At 52.9% G+C, this 20,821-nt stretch overlaps 1 protein-coding gene across 5 annotated transcripts in view; it reads left to right on the top strand.

The window, feature by feature from the left end:
• The window catches only part of WHRN (whirlin), a 94,614-nt gene that overhangs the window by 30,105 nt on the left and 43,688 nt on the right, over positions 1 to 20,821 (top strand). For all 5 annotated transcript variants that reach the window (XM_023242632.2, XM_023242635.2, XM_023242636.2 and 2 more), the window contains exon 3: positions 7,608 to 7,733. In XM_023242632.2, coding sequence (XP_023098400.1) covers positions 7,608 to 7,733 — 126 coding nt within the window. The remainder of the gene's footprint in view (positions 1 to 7,607; positions 7,734 to 20,821) is intronic.

Genomic DNA, 20,821 nt, shown 5'->3' with positions numbered 1-20,821 from the left:
CTGTAAAAGGGATAGGAAGAGCGCTGTGGTGTGCAGAGGAGGGAGATCCTGCCAGCCAGAGATTTGGGAAGGCTTCCTGGAGGAGGTAACGTTTCAAGTTTGGCTACATAGCAGTGGAAGGAACAGTGGTCCAGGCAGAGGGAAGGGTGTGACAGTGGGAAGGAGGGCAGAGAGAAAAAGATGGGTCTTGGGACCCCCTCCCCACCACTGGTGTCCTGTGTGAGTTACGCTTGGGGAACAGCAGGGCTGGGATGACAGACTAGGATAGCCTGTGCACCCTAGGGGACATTTTTCTGCAGGCAGCAGGGGAGGGATGGTCAAAGTGATCCCATGTGTGCTAGGACCTTTATGAGATGGCGAAGGAAAGGGGGTGCTAAGCTCATCTTCAAAGTAGGGGGTGGGACTGGTCGAAGTAAAAAGAAAACATAAGGAGCCCCTGGAGCCAAAAGTGATGTTTCCAGTTTTAGTCAAGATGAACTTCCAAGGGGGAAAATAAACCTTGGGGGAAGGTTCCGGTGTTCCGATGGCCTTCTCTGTGTGTGGATGTTCACAGTGGGATCGTTTATGAGTTGGACTCAGGGGATGAGCTCATTCCTTCAAACAGCTTGAAGCGGAGGCCGGTTTGAGAGTGCTCTCGGGGCTGGGATGTGGCAGGAGAGAGGAAGCAGGAGCGGGGTGGGTTACCAGCCGTCTCTGGGGCACAGGGATGAGCACAGTGTTCCCAGGTCCTGCTCTGAGGCAGGTGTCCCCCCACCTACCTGCCCTTGAGTCTGAGCTTCAGGGCACAACGAACTGTTCTTGGGTTCTCAGTGTGAAGGGGCAGTCGCTCCGGGAGGGCCCATGCGGGAACACCCCGGAAACAGGAGCAGGGCTTTCAGAGGGAGTCTCTTTCTCCTGCTTCTGCTGTTTCCACAGGCCACACGTACGTTCTGTCACCACCTTTTCTTGGACAAGGGTTATCAGTTGGGTGATGGACATCAGAACCAGCGCGAGGGAACCCCAACATCCCAGCGGTTTTCCTCCGCACTGGCATTTTCCGATTTCGATGAGGTTTTGTAGAATCATCTGCCTCTTTTACAGAGAGAGAACACAAGAAGGCGAGGGGCAGAGAGAGAGAGAGAGAGACAGAATCCCAAGCAGGCACTGCACCCTCAGCACAGAGCCCGATGAGGGGTTTGAACTCATGAACTGCAAGATCATGATCTGAGCAGAGATCAAGAGTCGGACGCTTGGGGAGCCTGGGTGGCTCAGTCAGTGTCCGACCTCGGCTCAGGTCATGATCTCACGGCTTGCGAGTTCACGCCCCGCGTCGGGCTCTGTGCTGACAGCTCCGAGCCTGGAGCCTGCTTCGGATTCTGTGTCTCCCTCTCTGTCTGCCCCTCTCTGCTCATGTTCTCTCTCTCTCTCTCAAAAATAAAGTTAAAAAAAAAAGAAAAGAGTTGGATGCTTAACCAGCTGAACCACCCAGGTGCCCCAAATCATTTGACTCTTAAGCTAAATCTGACTTTGCAGCTGGTACCAATATCCCCATTTTCCAGATGGAAGAATGGAGGTGCAGAAAGGCTGAATGCGTTGCTGCAGGTCACACAGCCTGCGAGGGGTGGGGCCGCATTGTCCTCAGATCCTGAGTCCTGTCCTGGCGGGCACCTCCTGGTGCCTGACGGGGAAGAGTTCCCCTGCCTCCGCTGCTGTCCTCTGCTGTCCTCTGGCTCTACCTCTTCAGGGCTGGCCTGCACACGGCCTCAGCCGAGGCCCCTTCCGGCTTCTCCCCGCACCAGCAGCCTTGGTCAGCACCTGGGATTCATTCAGGGGAACGATGGGGGCAGAAGCAGCCAATGGTAAGGTTCAAGTGTCACCCTCCCGGGTCGTTTGCCCCTGAGCAAATGGGCAAGTCCCGTTCCACTGTGATGCCTTCTTCATCCCTCGGCCGCCACGCCGTGCCGAGCCATCAGACCAGGTAGCAGCTCTCCAGACTCACTTCAGCAGCCACAGAGACAGGACGCAATCTGCCCCTTGACTCAGGCCGGGACCTAACCTGGTGCAGGGTGAGCAGGGCCTTTGGGCCTGGGGTTGAAGCCTGGTTTCTGAACTTCCTGATTGTGTGACCTTAGACAAGTCACTTCACCTTGGGTTGGTCACCGAAGCCTCCCTGTCCACAGGATTGGGGACAGTCCCGGCAGGCACGAGGGACTGTTCCGGGATCAGTAATCGTGTGCGTAAGCGTAGAGCACAGCAGTGCCTGAAGCGTGGTCATTAATTCTAGTAACCACCATCGTTTATCGAATGCCAGCGAGACGCAGGCGACCTCTCATATCTCTTCATCCTGAAACGTTTATTGAATACCTACAGTGGGCCAAAAACCGTTTTGAGTATTGGGAATACAGCAGTCGGCAGCCAAGGACGACCTCCTTCCAAAGCTTATTATGTTCGTGTGTGTGTGTTAAAATAAGTGATGTGTAGTGTGTAGTAAATGGGATAAGCAAGAAAAGGGCATGGGGGACACTGATGAGTGGGGTGATTCTAGAGAGGGGCAGGGAAGGCCTCACTGAGGAGATGACGTAAGATCTGAAGTCCATGAAGGAGTGGTTGCCTGGGCCGAATGTCCAGGCTATGGGTTGCCTCAGGTGTAGGGCTCGGTGGCTCCAGGTGTGGTTTGCTGGTGAGTCTGTCCTTCTGGCTGGCTTTTGTCTCAGGCTCGTTGCTTCACAGCTGCAGAATGGCAGCTGCTGCTCCTGCCATCACATCCTCTCACGGCTGCGTCCAAAGCAGAGTGGAAGTGGGGCGGGCGGGCGGGCAGAAGGCCCTTCTCTTCCTGTGCCTATGCCTCTCTCTTCTCTGGGGGAAGAATTGCTCCCAGCATCCACCAGCAGACGTCCTTCATTGTGTCCGTTGGCCAGAAGTGGCCCAGACTACCCATGTCCCTGAAAGAGAGGAACCAGGTTGGCCTGGACTGACTTCATCTTTCGGCGCTGCTCTGTTCCTTTCTGGGTAGGGCCGGGGTTCAAGGGCAAGGAGGGGAGCAGTGCTCCAGGTAGGTTGTACAAGTCTCAATTTACTGATAGGGAAACTGAAAATCACAGAAGAATTGGGCCTTGCCCCACGGTTTCCCAGGAGTAAAGGGCAAAATCAGGATTTGAATTCAGGCCTGTGGAAGGCAGCGTAGCCTGCTGGTTAAATGCCTGGGCGGGCCAGCTGCCGACTGTGTGGCCTTGGCCACATCATTTTACCTCTCCAGCCTCAGTTTCCCCATCAGGAAAATGGGGGAAACCACAGAGGAAGAGAGAGGATTAAATGGGATAATGCATCCAGTGCCTGGATTTAGGAAATACACCATACACTAAGTGACCAATTAATTTCGTGAGTTATTATTCATCTCGTCAGTGGGAATGAATGCACGCTTTTCACTGTGCTGGGCTGCCTCTCACAGCTCAGTGTCCTTTCCCATAAGTGATTTTTTCCCCCCTCTCAAATGCTGGTTGAATTCTAGCAAGTGATTGAGGCAGATTACCCTGTGGTTGATAGGACTGTTATTCCAGTTCTGTGATAAAGACTCCGTTTTATTCCCACGTGAAGAAGGATTTATGGGGAGGTGGCAGAGAGGCAAGGAGGTTTGTTTTCATCCTCAGCGTGCAGAGGGGGCAGCCGCAGACAACCGTTGCTGTCTGGGTGTCACGGGGCTCCTCTTGACTCTCTCCTCCCAGAATCTTCAGGTCTCGGAGCTGGAGAGCCCGGGTGGGGGAGGGGAGCGACGGACTGCAGGCCACCGCATGGGCTGGGCTGGAGCCTTGGTGTGGAGACCCCAGGCCCTGCAGTCAGAGCACAGAGGAAGGGGTCCACTCTGCGGGCAGGGTAGGGGGTCCGGATGAGAGCTGCCCACTCTGTGCCCAGCCTGTCTCACTGGCCTCCCCCAGGTCTGAGCCCCCTGCCTCTCCCACTCCACCGCTGTCTCAAGGTGCACACCCTCTCCTGAAGGATCTCCAGGAAGTGGCCCCCTCTGCGGGCCAGTAGTCTTCCTAAAACCGGAATGAGTCTGAGCCCATCTCTCTCCTGGTCTAAAGGCCAGGCTTCTCGGCCTGGATCATGGTCCCCCACTGGCTACTGCTGTCCCTTTCCTTCCTTCCCTGCAGTGCTTCAGCCAAGCAACCCTGCGGGACTCCTGGGGGGCCCGGCTCTGTCCAGATTCTGAGCTTTTGACACATTCCTGTCTCCTGCCCCCAGAATACGTCCCCTTTCCCAGAATGACCCTCTAAGGCCTTCGGGGCTCAGGGGTCATATTTCTGAGACACTCTGCCTGAGGTCAGGCTTCCCAGAATGGACTCTGAGACCGAGATACCGAGATATCCCTGATGAGGTTTCTAGATGTGTGCCTGTGGTACACAGAATGATGACCCAGGACGCCCACTGCCTCTTCCCTGGAGCCTAGGAAGACGTCACCTTTCATGTCCATCACATGCAGATGTGATGAAGTTAAGGCTCTCATGACAGGGTCGACTCTCCTGTGTTCCCTGGGTGGGCACAGTGCAGTCACGAGGACCCTCAGAACAAGGAGGCAGGAGAGTCAGAGTCAGAGAAAAGGCGTCCCGCCGGGAGCAGAGAGAGGTGGGAAGGTTCTACCCTGCTGGCTTTGAAGATGGAGGAAGGGGCCATGAGCCCAAGAAGGCAGGTGGTCTCTGGAGGCTGGAGAAGGCAAGGAAACGCGTTCTCCCTAAGAACCTCTAGAAGGAATGCAGTCCTGTCGACTCACTTTAGACTTCTGACCTCCAGAGCTTCTAGGATAATGAATCTGTGCTGTTCCAGGCCACTAAGTGTGTGGTCGTTTATCACAGCAGCAGTCCCCTGCCCTGGGCTTGACTGATGCTGGCGACGGTGCTGGGCTGACGCCTCGGCCGGTCCCGCGGGAGCACTGGGGCTCCGCTGGCTTTGTCGCGAAGGGAGGCTGGGCTCTGACTCTTTCACCTGCCCCCTTCTCCTGGTCCCCACATGCACGGAAGCTGCTCCAGGGGGAGGCCGTTCCTGGCAGGGGCTCAGCTGTGAGCCACCAGCAGCCAGCACTCCCAGCGCTTGCGGACGGGGACCCGGTGAGCTCGTCCTGTGGTCCCGCGCCCATGGCGAGGCCTGGCTCAGACCTGGGGCTGGGTGAGCGAGTGCACACCGGGGAGCCCGTCCCAGCCTCGGCTGCAGCCCACCCGTCACCTCTGGGAGGGCGCCTCTGCATTCCTCCCGGGGCACGGCTGTGCCAGCTAGCCCCACGGCTTGCCGGACGGAGCGGGCCACTCTGGAGGTAAGAACAACAGCCAGGGTTGCCTGACTGCCTCCGCGGTGCCAGGCACGAGTCTGAACGCTCCAGGTTTGCGGACCCACGCGTCCCCGGCAAGAATCCAAGTGACGCGGGTGCGGCTGCTGGAGGCAGTTTTGTAGATGAGAGAGCTGAGGCTCAGAGAGGTGAAGTCACTTGTGTGGAGTGACAAACACCTAGCAAGCGTCACTGCCGGGATTAGGCTTGAGCGGTCCGGAGCCTGCCCCCGTACCCAGCACACTGTCACCTCCCAGACGCACAGTCCTGCGTGTGAGAGCAGACGGAGCGGGCCGTGAACCCACGTCACCTGAGAGCTCTCCCAGCCATGGAGCGGTACTGGGGCAGGAGGGGGCAGATCACAAGGGCTGGGTTGTTATTCCCAAGCCCGTCCTCAGAGCCTGCTGTTTCTGGAACATCCATCTCTCTGACGTTTCTGGGTGACTGTTCCCAGGTGCCCCCTGAGAGCTCCGAGGGCCTCACAGACGCTGTCCTCTCTAATGGGGTCTTCCTGCCTGAGGAGGAAACCGGGAGCCACTGTGGCCCGAGGGGGGCCGGGGCCACCCCCCAGAGTGTGCAGTCCTAGAGCCAAACTCCGTAGAAGCGTTCCGTCTGGGGGGCTGTCTCCTGACAACTGTCTGCCAGCCTGTAGGAGTCCGCTGTGGCTGTGTGCCCCTGTCTGGTTTTGTCGTGTGCAAAATGGAGCCAACAGCGGCTGCCGCTTACCAAGCATTCACTCCGGGCCAGAAACTAGCTTACATTTGTCTCTTAATTTGATCCTTTCCATAGTAACTTTATAAGGCTATTTTCACCCTCCTTTGATGGGTGAGGAGGCTGAGGACACACAGAGAGATTAAGTAACTTGCCCAGGGTCACACAGCGGCTCCAGCCCCATCGGGCAGTTTGGACTTGAGTCTGTCCTCTTCGCCACCTCCACCCAGGGTGGTTGAAGAATTAAGTGAGATAATATACGTGAAAGGCTTCAGATGACTGGCACAAAGCCCTTGGTAATTCTTAGGTGAATAACTTTTCAAAAATTGAAAGCTGGTTGGATGGCTTCCCTAATTCCATGACATTTGCCCTCCCCTGATGCCAACAGGTGCCCACGCTGTTCTGTGGGCAGTCACCCTGTGTTCTTTTCGGGTCCCTTACGTGTCGCTGGGTCTTAACTCGTTGAGGGGTATTTTCTGTTCTTTTGGGGTAGTTCCAGCTCTTCTGGTGCCTCTTCCCTTTTCTATAAATTCCTGTCTCATGCTCAAGGCACATTTAACCTGAGTCGGCCCCCAGCCTCCCCTGCTTGTCCTCCTAGCCCCCTAGCTATCCCCCTGCACGCCCTGCCTTGGCCACAGTGACTCACTTCCACCCTCCTATCCTAAGCAAAGCGTGCTCCCCTGCTTCTCACCTGTAACCCTGGAAAGCCCCTCTCGCCCCTGCCCTGCCCCTGCTTGGTTGACTTCTGCTCACCCTCCAGTCTCATCAAGAAGATGTCACCTCCAGGAAGCCCCCTGACCACCACCCTCGCCCCCAGTCAGGACCTTGCACCTTCTCTGCATACTCGTGGCCCCATGGGCCGCCCCATCACGCCTGCTCACGCTGTTCTGTGAAGGTCTGTTTACTGGTCTGTGTGCCCCTCTGGTGAGACCTTCAGAAGCAGGACTATGTCTGGGTTGTCCCTTGGTCCTCTGGCCCAGCATGGGCTATGCCTGCCCTCAGCCGGTGCTCCCTGTGTTTGTAGAAGGAAGGGCAGCTGAGGTGATAATGTTGTGACCCGCTGGTGTGGGTGGCAGTGCAGGAGACCCCTGAGGAGGCAGGAGACCCCTGGGAGGGCAGGAGACCCGTGGTTGGTGGGAGACTTCCAGGGAGGAGGCAGCGGGTCCTTGGGTGGCAGAGTGGACTTAGCCTTGAACCTAAGGAAGATGGGAGGTGAGGGAGCCTGGGGCCAGAGCAGGCTCTCCCTGGCTGAAGGGGGTGCTGAGGGGCAGCCGGGGGCGTGCGTGGCCCCCACTGTGTGAAGCACACATGAAAACCTGAAATGTAGAGGTTCTCTGGGATGTTAGCATCAGGGGTCACCTCCTTCAACGCCTTCCTTTCACTGCACTTACAACTGTGACCCCGGGAGGGAGAGGGACTTCCCCAAGGTCACTCAGCAAGTTGGAGGCCGAACTGGGGCAGGGGATCTGGAATGTTCCTGGCCTGAATCGGTGTGCCCTTCAGGGTATGTCAGGGCCTCCGTAGCCTGCGATTCCCCCCCCCCTTCCCCGGAAGTTCCTGTTACCTCCAGGCCCTCCCATGCTATCTTCTGCCCCTCCCACAGGTGAACCTGGTGCTGGGGGACGGCCGGTCCCTGGGCCTCACCATCCGAGGGGGAGCCGAGTACGGCCTGGGCATTTATGTCACCGGCGTGGACCCGGGCTCAGAAGCAGAAAGCAGCGGACTCAAGGTGAGCGGCCCGACTCCCAGAGGAGGGGGTGGGCACCAGGGCCGCATGCGTGGGGTGAGGGCGAAGGAGCCACGTGTGGAGCTCCGTGCGGCTGATTTCGGTCAGACCTCCAGCGAGGCCGTGGGCACCCCACCTTGAGGACCGGTCCCGGCCAGGAGTCCCCCTGGCTGCATGCCTCCAGTTGGCAGCTCAGGGCAAAGCAACAGGGCCCGCCCCCCAGCCTCCCGAGCTGGTTTCCTAGCTGTCCTCGGAGCAGTGCAGCCTCCCACGCGGTGGCGGGCAGCGGGCCAGCCGAGCTCTTCGTGGCTGCTGCTTTGCAAACACTGTCAATGGCTGCGGTGGCCCCGACTTCAGGTTCGTTCTGGAGCATTGACAGGGAAGAGAGGAGAAAGCGGGAGCTGGGTTAGGGTCGCACCGAGCAGCTCCCGGTTGGCGTTCCATCAGGGCAACCAGCAATTATTGAGATCATATCGTTCGTTCTCATTTTAAAGAACGCTAACTGTGTGCCCGGTGCTGCTCATTGGCTTCACACGCGTCTCATTGAACCCTCAGGCTGCCCCTTGGGGTAGGTGGCTCTTACCCACATTTTCCAGTCGGGGAGGTGGACACGGAGAGAAGAAGGTGAAACAGACTTCCCAAGGTCACGCAGCTGACACGTTGCAGAGCAGGACTGAGCCCAGGCCGTCTTTGTTCCACAGCCCATGCTCCCAGCCGTTGCACTATACCACCTTGCTGCCAGAGCTTGCTCGGAGCACTGGGGGGCTGTGACACTGAGTGAGGCAGAGGCGAGGACCCTGCGCCCAGAAGACAGATGGCCTAATGAATGGGCTAAGTCCTGATGCCGGCCAGGGAAGCCAAGGCAGTAGCGACGGGAGCGGTAGCCGTGGGCATGGGTGGCATTTGAGCCAGCCTTGCAGAATGCGACAGGTTGGAGGTAGAGGGGCTGGGGAAGGAGGAGGTGTCACTGAGACCATGGGCAACTAGATGGCTGGGGAACGAAGCCCAAGATGAGATGGTGTCTTTCTAGCAAAGGGCCTTGAATGCCCCACTAACTTGTGGGAACCCGATTCTCTATGCAGACGCGAAGAAAAGGTCAGGAAGGGTCATGGCAGATCAGAGTGGCGGTCAGCAGAGACACCCCCCCCCCCACCCCGTGCCGTGTAGTGGTGGGAGGACTGGAGTGGGCGAGAGGAGGCATCTGTCAGCTTCTTTTAGGACATAGGATTTAATCGGAAGAGCTCTGGGCTTGGAGCCTGGAAGATTGGGTTCGAATCCCAACATCGCTGTTTTTGCTCTAATAGCTGTGTGACCTTGGACAGTTCCTCCGTGTGTCTGTGCTTCCCTGCCTTTTCCCAGATAAGCATAATAGAGAACACCACTGTCTGAGGGTCGTTGAAAAGATGAGAAGAGAAAGCTGATAATGTAATAATGTCACTAAGTGTCTCTGTTACGGGCTTGTGTCCCCACATTCATATGTGAGTCCCTGACCCCCAACATGATGGGGTTAGGAGGTGGGGCCTCGGAGAGGTGACAAGGTCATGAAAAGGAGTAGTATCCTTATAAAATAGACCCCACAAGTGAGGACACAAGAAGTGGGCTATCTGCAAGCCGGAAGAGGGTCCCCAGCAGAACCCGACCACGCTGGCACCTGACCCCAGACTTCGGGCTCCCAGAACTCTGAGAAATACACGTCCACCGTTTGTAAGTCACCCAGTCTAGGGCGCTTTGTTTTAGCAGCTGGGACAGCCTGACACAGCCTGCTGTTTCCCTGGCTCTTTATGCCGTGGATCTGTGTACCCACTGCACCCCTGTGGAAACGTGTTCCTCAGTGAGTCCATTTTACAGGCACAGCAGCTGAGACTCAGAGCGTCACACAGCCAGTGGGAGGCAAAGCTGGGACTCCCGTGCGATAGTTGGGGTTCTGGTTCTGGAACCGTGCTCGTAACCAGGCCAGTCGGGCAGGTGATAGAGGCCCCACAAGTGCTGGCTGGGTCTCGTTGATTCTGCAAGGCCCTGGGTCTGAGCCCGTGCTGTGTTCTCAGGGAAAAATGGCACCTTGATGGGATCTCCAAGAGGAAACAATCTCACAGTAGTCTGTGCGCACGTTTTGTTTAAGAAGTTTGTTATTTTGGAATAATCTTAGATTTACTGAGAAGTTATAAAGGGATTTCCCATCCTTCGTTCATCCAGCTTCCCCTAACGTCAGCGTCTCCTGTAACCACGGTACATTTGTCAAGGCTCAGAAGCTGACATGGGTACAGTACGTTTCCACAAACCACACACTTTATTTGGAGTCACCAGTTTTTCCACTAATGTGGTTCACTCGAGCGTTATGCATTGCATTTGGCTTGTATGCAGTTTTAATTCCATTTATTCCTCCCCCCCCCAACCACCACCAAATTTCAAAAAAGATTAATGGCAGTTTCTAAGCATGGAATACAGTTTTTGTTTTTGTTTTTTTTAAATAAATGAGTGAGGAAATTGGGGAGAAGAAAAATGAGGGCTGAGAGAAAGGGATGAAGACAGAGCAAGGGTCTTTTCTAGAATACTTGCTAGAGGCAAGACGCAGATTTGGTTAGAGCTTCCTGGCAGCCAATGCAAAGAGAGAAGCAGGTCAGTGACGTCTGTGAGATGAAAACAGAGCAACTGTGCTTTAGAAGCCTGGCTGTTCCTCTTCCTGGGGCCTGAGCGCAGTTTCCCTCTGGTGTCTCTTGGAGAGAATGCCGTGTGATGATGTAAGCGGTGTCCTCAGTGACAGGAAATGTATGAGCAGATTCCACCCTTGGTGGCGGATGCATTCTGATGACATCCATGTTAAAACAAAGCGGAGAGAGCGTGAAAGATGATGTGTTAGGGTCCAGCCTGAGAGCACTGAGCACATTTTCTCTCTCTGTCTCTGTGTCTCTGTCTCTGTCTCTGCATCTGTCTCTCTCATTACTGACAGATGGTCGCTTTTATTATCATGTCGTCTACTTACTGAGGAGTCACCGTGTCAGGAACTGCCAGATGCTTCACGGTGTTACGTGATTTTTATGACAATGTGTGAGGAGGGAATATTCTCATCCCTATTTTGCAGGTGGCAGATCCGGGAACAGTGTTAAGCAACGTGCCCAAGGCCACCCAGCTAAGAGGGGCTAGGTTTGCACCCCCAGCGGCACACGCTACTTTCTTAACCGCTACTCTCCACCGCCTCCTGGTGGTGATAGGTGTCATCGTCTCCAGCTTACAGCTGAAGAGGTGAAGGCTCACGGAGTTTAGGGTCCAATTCATTCTAATGTCAGAGCTGGGATTTGAACCCAGGCCTGACAGAGCCTTGTGCAGGGGGGGGACAGGAGCCCTAGGACCTGCCGCTGACCAGCTGTGTGAGGGTAGCGGTGTCCTTCCGCTCTCTGGGCCTGTCTCCGTGCTTGGACAGTGAGGAGTTGAACAGTCAGGCTACATGATTCGGGAGGCTTTCTCCTAGATTCGCACCTTTTTTTCCGGCCTGAGGCTGCCCAGACACCAGGAACCGCAGCCACAGAGAGATGCCGAAACAGTTAGCCCACTGGCAGATGCCCCTTTTATGTGGAAGGAAGGGGAGAAGGGAGGCGGGGAGGGGACATTACATAGAGGTAGTGGCTGTCCATTCTGCCTCTCCTTCCCTTCCTTCCATTTAATCCGCAAATATCTACCGAGGACTCCCGTGTGCCAGACACTGGGCTCGCCCTGGGGCTTCTGAGCTGGGCAAGACAGAGTCTCTGACCTCCGGGAGCTTTCTTTCTAGTGGGAAGATGGGGCCAGGTGGGGAGGCGGAATTACCCAATTGTTCGTTTAATCAAACAATCAGGGTAAACAGCAAGATGGCAAAGCCCATGGAACCGGGTGGGTGTATGACAGGGGAGCCCAGCTCTCATCTTGGATATCTGGGAGGGCTTCCTGGAGAAAGAAACATTTCTGTTGAACTTCAAAACAAGAGGAGAAAACCAGTGATGTGACGGAGGAAATGAGAATTTCCGGCGGAAAGAACAGCAAATGCTAAGTCCCTGAAGTGGAATGAAGTGTTCCCTGACGCCAGGGAAGGCCGGTGTGGCTGAACGCAGAAAGCCAGGCGGAGGAGGAGGTGCCAGATGATGCTGACAGAGTGAACAGAGCCAGCTCGCACAGGGTGTGTAATTCACCCAAGACCGTGCAGCCATGAAACGGTGATGCCCCAGATCTGCAGTTAGCAGTGTGGAAGGATGTCCAAGGTCTGTTATTAAGTGGAGAACACAGGCTGCAAAGCCACTTATCTGACGGGAGCTCATGCAGGCAGTAGATGCAGGTGAAAATATGCGCAGAGAAACCGCCACACGGACCTGTACCGAAACGTCGGCGCGGTGATCCGAAAGTGGCGACGTCACCGATGACTTTTGCCGTTCTTTACATCCTGCGTGGGCTCTGCATGAAGCGAATATTGCTCTTCTCATCATGAAAGCAGCAACGGTTAAAGCCATTTCCGTCTTGAAGCAAGGCAGCAGAAAGATATTCCGTAGAAGTTTTCCAGTCGCTTCACTTTGCTTCTCGGTGGCAGGCAGGCAAAGGCTTTATTTGCTCATAAAATGCCTGCCTTTGGTAGAGGCCTTTCCTTTCTCGGTCCCCGCCGCAGTAAGGCATTTTATATTCCCTGCCACTGTTTCACGCTCCCCTCCAAGTTCCCTCGAATGTGCTAACACCTGCCTACACTCGCTCGGGCATCCAGGACTGATTAATTCCATTTATTGCCAATGCACTGTCAGTAGAATCAGGCATATTGAAATGGAATAAAGGGGCTTGGCTTTGTGGGTGGTGGAGCCAAGAACAGGCTTTATTTGTCAACAGGGCTCCTTGCTGCTGTGCAGAGCTTTCCTGGGGCAGAAATGCTGCCTTCCGCCTGGCTTCCAGCCGCTCGCTTAGCTTCTGAGGGCCGTGAGAGTCCAGGGGAGGGCAAGTCAACTGCTAGGAGGAGAGGGTCTTAGGAGGAGGTCAGGCACTTCCCAGCACTTACCCTGGGGGTGGCCGGGTGGAGCATGGAACTTTCCCACCCTCTCCGTAGGGGCTGACTCCCCCTTCTACATGTACCTTTAGGCCTCTTATTCCTTTGCACCTGCCCTGCCAGCTTCTAGCTCCCACCACAGAATGGGCCCTAAAACCTTGTTTGTTCCTTTGAGGACAGCCAGATCGACTGGCATTTAAAAATAATAATGGTGGTAGTTGCTAGTTATTAACCAGTTATTATGAATCAGGCACTGCGCTAAATAAACACTCTTGATACATTCCTACGTAATCCTTCCCATGGTCCCACGGCGGGCATTAATAGTGCCATTTAATAGATGAGCAAGTGAGGCTCAGAGAGGTGCAGTCACTTGCTCGGGATCACACAGGGATCTGGGGCCCCTGGCCACATGCTTTGCTGTCACCTCCCTTGTACCCTAACTTGACCACATGTCAGAAGAATGCATGAGGTGCCTGAATGGCTCAGTGGGTTAAGCGTCCAGCTCTTTTTTTTTTTTTAAATGTTTGTTTATTTTTGAGAGAAAGAGTCACAGAGCACAAGTGGGGGAGGGGCAGAGAGAGAGGTAGACACAGAATCCGAAGCAGGCTCCAGGCTCTGAGCTGTCAGCACAGAGCCTGATGTGGGCCTGAAACCCATGGATCATGAGATCACGACCTGAGCCGGAGTTGGATGCCCAGCGGACTGAGCCACCCCGGTGCCCCAAGGGTCCAGCTCTTGATTTTCGGCTCAGGTCACGATCTCAGGGTCATGAGATCATGCCCTGCGTCAGGCCCCACGCTGAGCATGGAGTCTGCTTAAGATTCTGTCTCTCTCTCTCCTTCTCTCTCCCTGTCTCTGCCCCTCCCCCACTCATGCCTGTGGGCTCTCTCTCTCTCTCTCTCTCTAAAAAAAAAAAAAAAAAAAGAATGCAGAGAGGGGAAACGAAGGACATTTCTTCTTAGAAGTCACCACGCTTCTCAAGCCCACTGTGGCTGTCCTCCTCCTGCCTGGCCGCAGCCTTCACCGCTGAGGTCATGCCAGGGAGGCCCCTTTCGCTCCCGCTGGTAGGAGTAGGTTGCCGTCCTGGCTGGGGTTCGTCAGAGCAGGATCTCTGTTCCCAAGAATGTCCCGCTTTTTGGGTCATCACTCTGCTGCTTGCGGTTGTGGGACAGACTGTATCTGGTGCAGCGTCGGTGGCTCGGTGGCTGGGGACAGCCAGCTGCTTTGCGGATCTGTCCTGTGTGCTCGTGTGGGAGTCCACACCTCGGCCTCACTGGTGGAGCCAGCTGGGGGCGGGGGGCCGACCCTCCTCAGCTGGGCTTTGCCAGTGTCTGCTCTCCCGACTCTCCTCTAGACTGAGCCAGGCACCCCCCGCCTTGGCCGACCACCCACCGGCGGCAGGTGACCTCCATACACGGGTCATCTCTGAGCACTCCCCACAGCTCCGGGAGGCGGGACCTCTTTCATCCCGTTGTAAATGGGGAGTACTTACTTCATGACTGTCTCTGGGGGGCAGAGCCTGGCTGTGCTTTAAACGCTGTGTCTCCCTGCCCGCGACAGAGCTGGCACACAGTAGGTGTTCGGGAAATACTTCTTCACTGAAGGAGTGAGTCTGGCCGAGGCAGGCCCTGAACCAGGCCTTTTGACCCCAAAGCTTCAGTCACCAGAACTTCGATCCTGACCATGGTTTCATTTGCATCGTGGCCTGAGCACAGCATAGAACCTGCAATGGTTTTTGTTTTTTAAGGAACAAATCCCACTGAGAAGTGTTAGTGGTTTTCACACTCGCCAGGATGCAAACCGAACAGTCAGACCCTTACCTTCAGAGAGGCTGGCCTTCGAAGGGAGCTGAGTAGCAGCCGTGACCCACAGTGGGGTTTGCTCATCCCGGGGGCCCTGTGGGCAGCGGGTGCCTGGCGGAGAGTAGGTGGCGGGAGTCTATCTCTGCTGACAGATCCCAGCCTCCCAGCCTCCCGTTTCGTACGCGGGGAGGCTGAGGGCCAGCAGGAGGGGAAGGGACTGCTGGAGGGTCACGGAGAGGTGGGCCAGGACCCCCCACACAGAGCCTCTACGTCATCGGGCAGTTCGACCTTGCCAGCTGACTGTGTTTCCATGCTTCCCTGAAATAGCTCTGCTGGGACACAAGAACAGGTCTGGCCAACTCTCCAGGGCTGCCTCCTGCTTGTTCTTGGTGGAGGAAAGGGTGTGGCTCCTATCTAGTACTTGTTTCATGAGGAGCTTTTAAGGGAGTTTTCGTTTGTGATCATGGCTGATTTTACGGCGGTCCTCATGGGATGGCAAAAATTCAGTATTCGTCTTTATATAATTCCTGACAGTAGAAAAAAATCTTACGTCGTTAGGGCACATTGCAAACAATTCTCGGTCTGTCGATGCTAGAACTTAAACGAATGGACCAATTTCTTGAAGGATGTAAACTACACCCAAGAAAGATAAATAGAACAGCCTGGAGTTCTAGGTATGTGTCAGAGAAATTGAATTTGTACTGAACGACCATCCAAAACCGAAAACTCAGGCCCAGACGCTTTGACTAATGAACGTTTTTGAACAGTTAAGGAAAAAATACTATGCAGTTTCTTCCTGGAAATGAAAGATGAGGCAATGCTTCCCAGCTCATTTTATGAGACCAGCGTTAAATCACACCAAGACCAAATGCCTACGAGAACGCTGACCGTTCCCCTTCAGGACGTGCTGAGTACAAAAATACTCAACAAAGTAACAGCAAATCCAATCTTTCAGTCTGTAAAAGGGATGTGTGCCAGGACCAAGTGGGGATTTCTTCATCCAAGGAATGCAAGCCTGAATCAACATGTGAAAATCAGTGTTGGGACACATGGGTGGCTCAGTCTGTAGGTGACCAACTCTTGGTTTTGGCTCAGGTCATGATCTCACGGTTCGTGAGTTCGAGCCCTGCATTGGGCTCTGTGCTGAAAGTGTGGAACCTGCTTGCGATTCTGTCTCCTCTCTCTCTCCCCTTCCCCCGCTCATGCACATGCTGTCTGTCTCTCTCTGTCTTTCAAAATAAATAAACTTAAAAAAAGAAAAAGAGTGTTATTAGCAGATGAAAGGAGAAAGACCATAAGAACAGAAAAAGCAATTCACAAAATTCGTCGTCCATTTATGATCAAAACTCTCAGCACACTAAAATCGAAGGGAACTTCAATGACAGACATCCTCACAAACCTCCAGCTAACATATGTCGTGGGGAAAGTGTTCAGAATCCGTTTGTAAATACGTATCCACAAAAAAATCTTTTCTTCCAAGAGAGATAAAGGCTTTCTACTGAAGGCTCTCTTCTAGGATTGGAATAAGGCAAAAATGTCTTTCTCGCCACTCCTGTTCGGTATCATGAGAAGTTGTCATCAGTGCAAGTAAGCCAATAAAAAGAAATGAAAGGCACACAGATATGAGAGGAAGAAATGAAACCCTATTTACAAAGACTGATTGTCTACATAGGAAGTTGCAAACAATCTCCAAAAAGGCTCCTAGAACCACTAGATGAATTTAACAAGGTGGAACGATAACACAGTCAGCGTACAAGAATCAGTTGTTTCTACAAGCTGGCAATGAGTCACTGGGATTCAGAGTTCGTAAATACAGTTTAGAGTAGCACCAAAAATCACATAGTTGTAGATAACAGAATACGTGTAGCACTTGTATGCTGACGGCTGCAAAACAAAGAAAGAAAGAAATGGAGAGAGACACTGTATTTGTGGATAGGAAAGTTCCATGTGATTGACATGTCAGGCCTTCCTAATTTGGTCTAGATTCAGCACGATCCCCATTTCCAATTCTAGTAGGTTGAATTTTGAGAGAGAGAGAGTGTGTGTGTGTGAGCAGGGGAGAAGAGCAGAGTGAGAGAGAGAATCTTTTTGTTTTTAATTTTTTTTAATGTTTTGTTTACTTTTGAGAGAGAGAGAGAGAGAGAGAGAGAGAGAGAAAGAGTGGGGGAGGGACAGAGAGAGAGGAAGACTCAGAATCCAAAGTAGGCTCCAGGCTCTGAGCTGTCAGCACAGAGCCCAGCGCGGGGCTCGAACCCACGAACTGTGAGATCATGACCTGAGCTGAAGTCAGACGCTTAATTGACTGAGCCACCCAGGCGCCCCACTAGAAGGCTTTTTGTAGGTATTTACAAACGGATTTAAACATTTAAACGGACAAAGAAACTAGGGGAGCCTAAACAATTCTCAAAGGGAGGAGCACTGTCGGAGGACTCATTACCTGATTCCAAGCCTTACGTAAGGCTACAGTAAGCAAGATAGCGAGGGCGGTATTAGTGAAGCAAAGACACGGAGACCAGCGGAACAGAGCAGTGAGTCCAGATAGAAACCTACTCGCAAATACCTAACTGAACTTTGGCAGAATCGCAAAGGTAGTTTTATGGAGAAAGGACGGTCTGTGTGCAGACAAATGAACTTTAACCTAAGTCTCACACCTTACATGAAAACTAATTCAAAATGGAGAAGACAAAGTTATAACACCTCTAGGGGAATACGTAGGAGAAAATCTGTGTGACCTTGAATGAGAGTTTGTGTCTATTTTTTATTATTTTATTTTATTTTTAAATGTTTATTTTGAGAGAGAGCAAGGAAGGAGCAGAAAGAGAGGGAGAGAGAGAATCGAAAGCAGTCTCCATGCTTGGGGCAGAGCCCGACCCAGGGATCGGTCTCGTGAACAGTGAGATCGTGACCTGAGCCAGAATCAAGAGTCGGATGCGTAACCGACTGAGCCACCCAGACACCCCAACAATTTTTAGATATAACCTCAGAAGCAGGATCCATAAAGGAAAACATTGACAAGTTGGATTTTATTAAAATTAAAAACTTTTGCTCTGTGGGAGACACTTTAAAGAGAACAGAAAGGCAAAGCCACAGGATTAGAGAAGAAAATAGGTTCTAATCACATTTTTGACAAAGGACTTGTCTCAAGAATTTGTAGAGAACTTTCAAAGTGGGCAGCGGGCTTGGGAGACACAGTTTTGTACAGAACTACCGTGGCGGATACATGGCTCTGTGCACCTGTCAGAACTCACAGAACTATATACCGCAGAGTGGATTGTTTTTTTAATATTTAAAAAAAATTTTGTCATGTTTATTTTTGAGAGGGACACACACACACACACACACACACACACACACACACACACACACGGAGTACAAGCAGGGGAGGGGCAGAGAGAGGGAGACCCAGAATCCAAATCAGGCTCCAGGCTCTGAGTTGTCAGCACAGAGCCCGACGCGGGGCCCAAACTCACGCACCATGAGCTCATGACCTGAGCCAAAGTCAGACGCTTAACCAACTGAGCCACCCGGGCACCCCGGAGTGAATTTTATTGTACATAAATTTTTAAAACTCAGCGCAGCTCTGGGGGTATAGAAGGAGCACAGACTGAGCCAAATGAAGACCAAGGAATCCAGCCGTATTACAGATGATTCACAGCACCACACCGAGAGGGAACAGGGAAGAAAGGCACTCGCCTAAGTCATTTTGAAAAACATTGTTTTGACTGATACTGTGACGCAGAGACAAGGGGAGCTGCACAGAAACACTGTATTCCAGTTGGCAATTTTTTTTTCCTCTAAAGGCATACACATTAGGAATCCTGAAACGACTTCATTTTAGACAATGAGAGCCGGATCTGCACTTTCGGAAAACATGACCAGTAAGGAAAAGGGGGGGGGGGGATCCTTGTGAGGCTGAATTAGTCAAAGGTATCAATAGGGACCCATTTACCAAAAAAAGAAAACAAACTGTATATGTGTACACACACAGATAAATAGACCCGGAAATAAAGCTGTGACTTAGTACACATACGTACAGTTCTTCGCTCCATCCATTCAGAAGGGCTGGGAGCAGGGACACCCCAATAAAAATGGGTGCACCTAGTGCCCACATCTTAGTTTCTAAATATTCTTTTCTTTTTTCATTCTTTTTTCTTGTTTTGCACGTTTATTTATTATTTTTGAGAGACAGAAGGAGACAGAGCATGGGCAAGGAAGGGGAGAGAGAGGGAGACACAGAATCGAAAGCAGGCTCCAGGCTCTGAGCTGTCAGCACAGAGCCCGACGGGGGGCTCGAACTCACAAACCGCAAGGTCATGACCTGAGCCGCAGCTGGACGCTTAGCCGACTGAGCCCCGCCCCCAGGCGCCCCTCTGAACACTATTTTCTAAATAAAAGGAACCAAGGTTCTTTGTAGGAATGGTGATTCCAGGTGTCGGGCAGGGAAGGTACAAGATAAGCCTGGGGGATCTTGTGGTAGGTCCCACAAAGTACCCGTGTGCTACAAAATCAGTCACGGAACTATTCTGCATATCAGATACACACAGAGCCTCGCGGAAGAGCTCCCAGTGGCCAAAGGAGAATGCAGTAAATATCCATGAGTCCGTACTAATGTAATTACATAAAGAGCTGAATAAATAAATAAGGGAGAAGCAACAATTCTTTCCTAAGGAAAAATTCCCATTAATAATCGTGAAAGGAATACGGGAAGAGGAAACCACCATTAGAACATTACATTATGGTAACAACTGTCACAGGCGAGATGCCCCGTGGATGTTAAATAGCGGGCAGAGGTTTAGGCAGAAACAGGATTTGGTTTTTTTGTTTGTATTTTTGTTTTTTTTGTTTGTTTGTTTTTTGCATCGTTTGAAAAGATCTCCACCAATATATTTCATCATCCCAAAATGAGTAATAATGAGTTTACAGTGGAGAATGGTGGCAGATACCAGCTTGGCTAATTGTGTATTTTTTTTTTTTTAACAATCTTTACTTCTTTTCTTTCTAGTTGTAAACACAGTTGTAGAAAAGTCAAGTCGTAGCCCTGACCGGGGTTGTAGTGACCGTCCGTCCTCCCTTCCGTCCAGCCCCAGAGTGTGAGGACTGTCACCAGTTGGCATGTCTTTCCAGACCTTTTTTCTGTCTGGCCTACTGTACACACAGAGTCTCGGGGACCCTTCTTGTTCCTTCTGTTCCTTTTATGACCCGACCATCAGCTTCTTAGAAAATCGCCTTCCTTTTTGGTCCAAAACCTGACATCCCTGGTTTATCACATTTGGATTAAGTTGTTGCCACCACAGAGCATTGAGATGGCCCTCCTCAAAAATCAAAGCTCAAGGGGCGCCTGGGTGGCGCAGTGGGTTAAGCGTCCGGCTTCAGCCAGGTCACGATCTCGCGGTCCGTGAGTTCGAGCCCCGCGTCAGGCTCTGGGCTGATGGCTCAGAGCTTGGAGCCTGTTTCCGATTCTGTGTCTCCCTCTCTCTCTGCCCCTCCCCCGTTCATGCTCTGTCTCTCTCTGTCCCAAAAATAAATAAACGTTGAAAAAAAAATTAAAAAAAAATCAAAGCTCAAAACTGTAGCAGAGGTGTAGTTTAGCACGCTTGTTTTGCTCACTTCTTAGTGCTGTGATTTAATGCCTGCAGTGTCCTCTCTTCTTCTGTCAGTTAAAGAGGAGGGGACATGCCACGGAGAAAGGGCGGCATGTCTCCTGAGCCTGCCTGTTTCCTCGCCTTCCTTGGGTGAGGTCTGGGGAGAGCCCATTGGCCGGGTGGCAGAGGGGAGCGGCCGTGTCCCTCCCCGCCACACCCCAGGCCCCCACGGGTCTGTCCTGCTGCTGTGGGAGCACCGTGGACATTTGGGTGGGTGCCAGGTGCTGGCATTCCGGGGGACACAGCGAGGTGTGTGTGACACAGGACCTGGATTTGGGTCCTCCACGTGCTCTGCGTGGAGACTGTGTTGAAGGGGCCGGTGGGAGTGAGAGACAGCGACGGCGAGGACTCCTGGTGCCCCAGGTGAGTGTTGGTGAGAGAAACACTGACAGCGAACACCCACCAAGGGATCATTCTAGGCCCGGCACCCCGCTCAGTGACTTTTATGTTTCACCTTAACGAATCCCCAAACAGTCCCTGCGGCAACTACAGGCCGTGTGTATCCTCCTTCGAGGAAAGATAAGCACACTGAGGCTCAGAGAGGTAGTGGCTGGCTCAAGGTCACACAGCAAGGAAGTGGTATTGCTGGGGTGGGGATTGGCTCCAGGATCTCGCCTGTTATTAGCCACTTGACCCTTCAACCCTGAATTAGTG

Source organism: Felis catus, chromosome D4, assembly GCF_018350175.1.
Source record: "Felis catus isolate Fca126 chromosome D4, F.catus_Fca126_mat1.0, whole genome shotgun sequence".
NCBI classification, from domain to species: domain Eukaryota; kingdom Metazoa; phylum Chordata; class Mammalia; order Carnivora; family Felidae; genus Felis; species Felis catus.
This window is presented reverse-complemented; position numbering and strand designations above follow the sequence as displayed.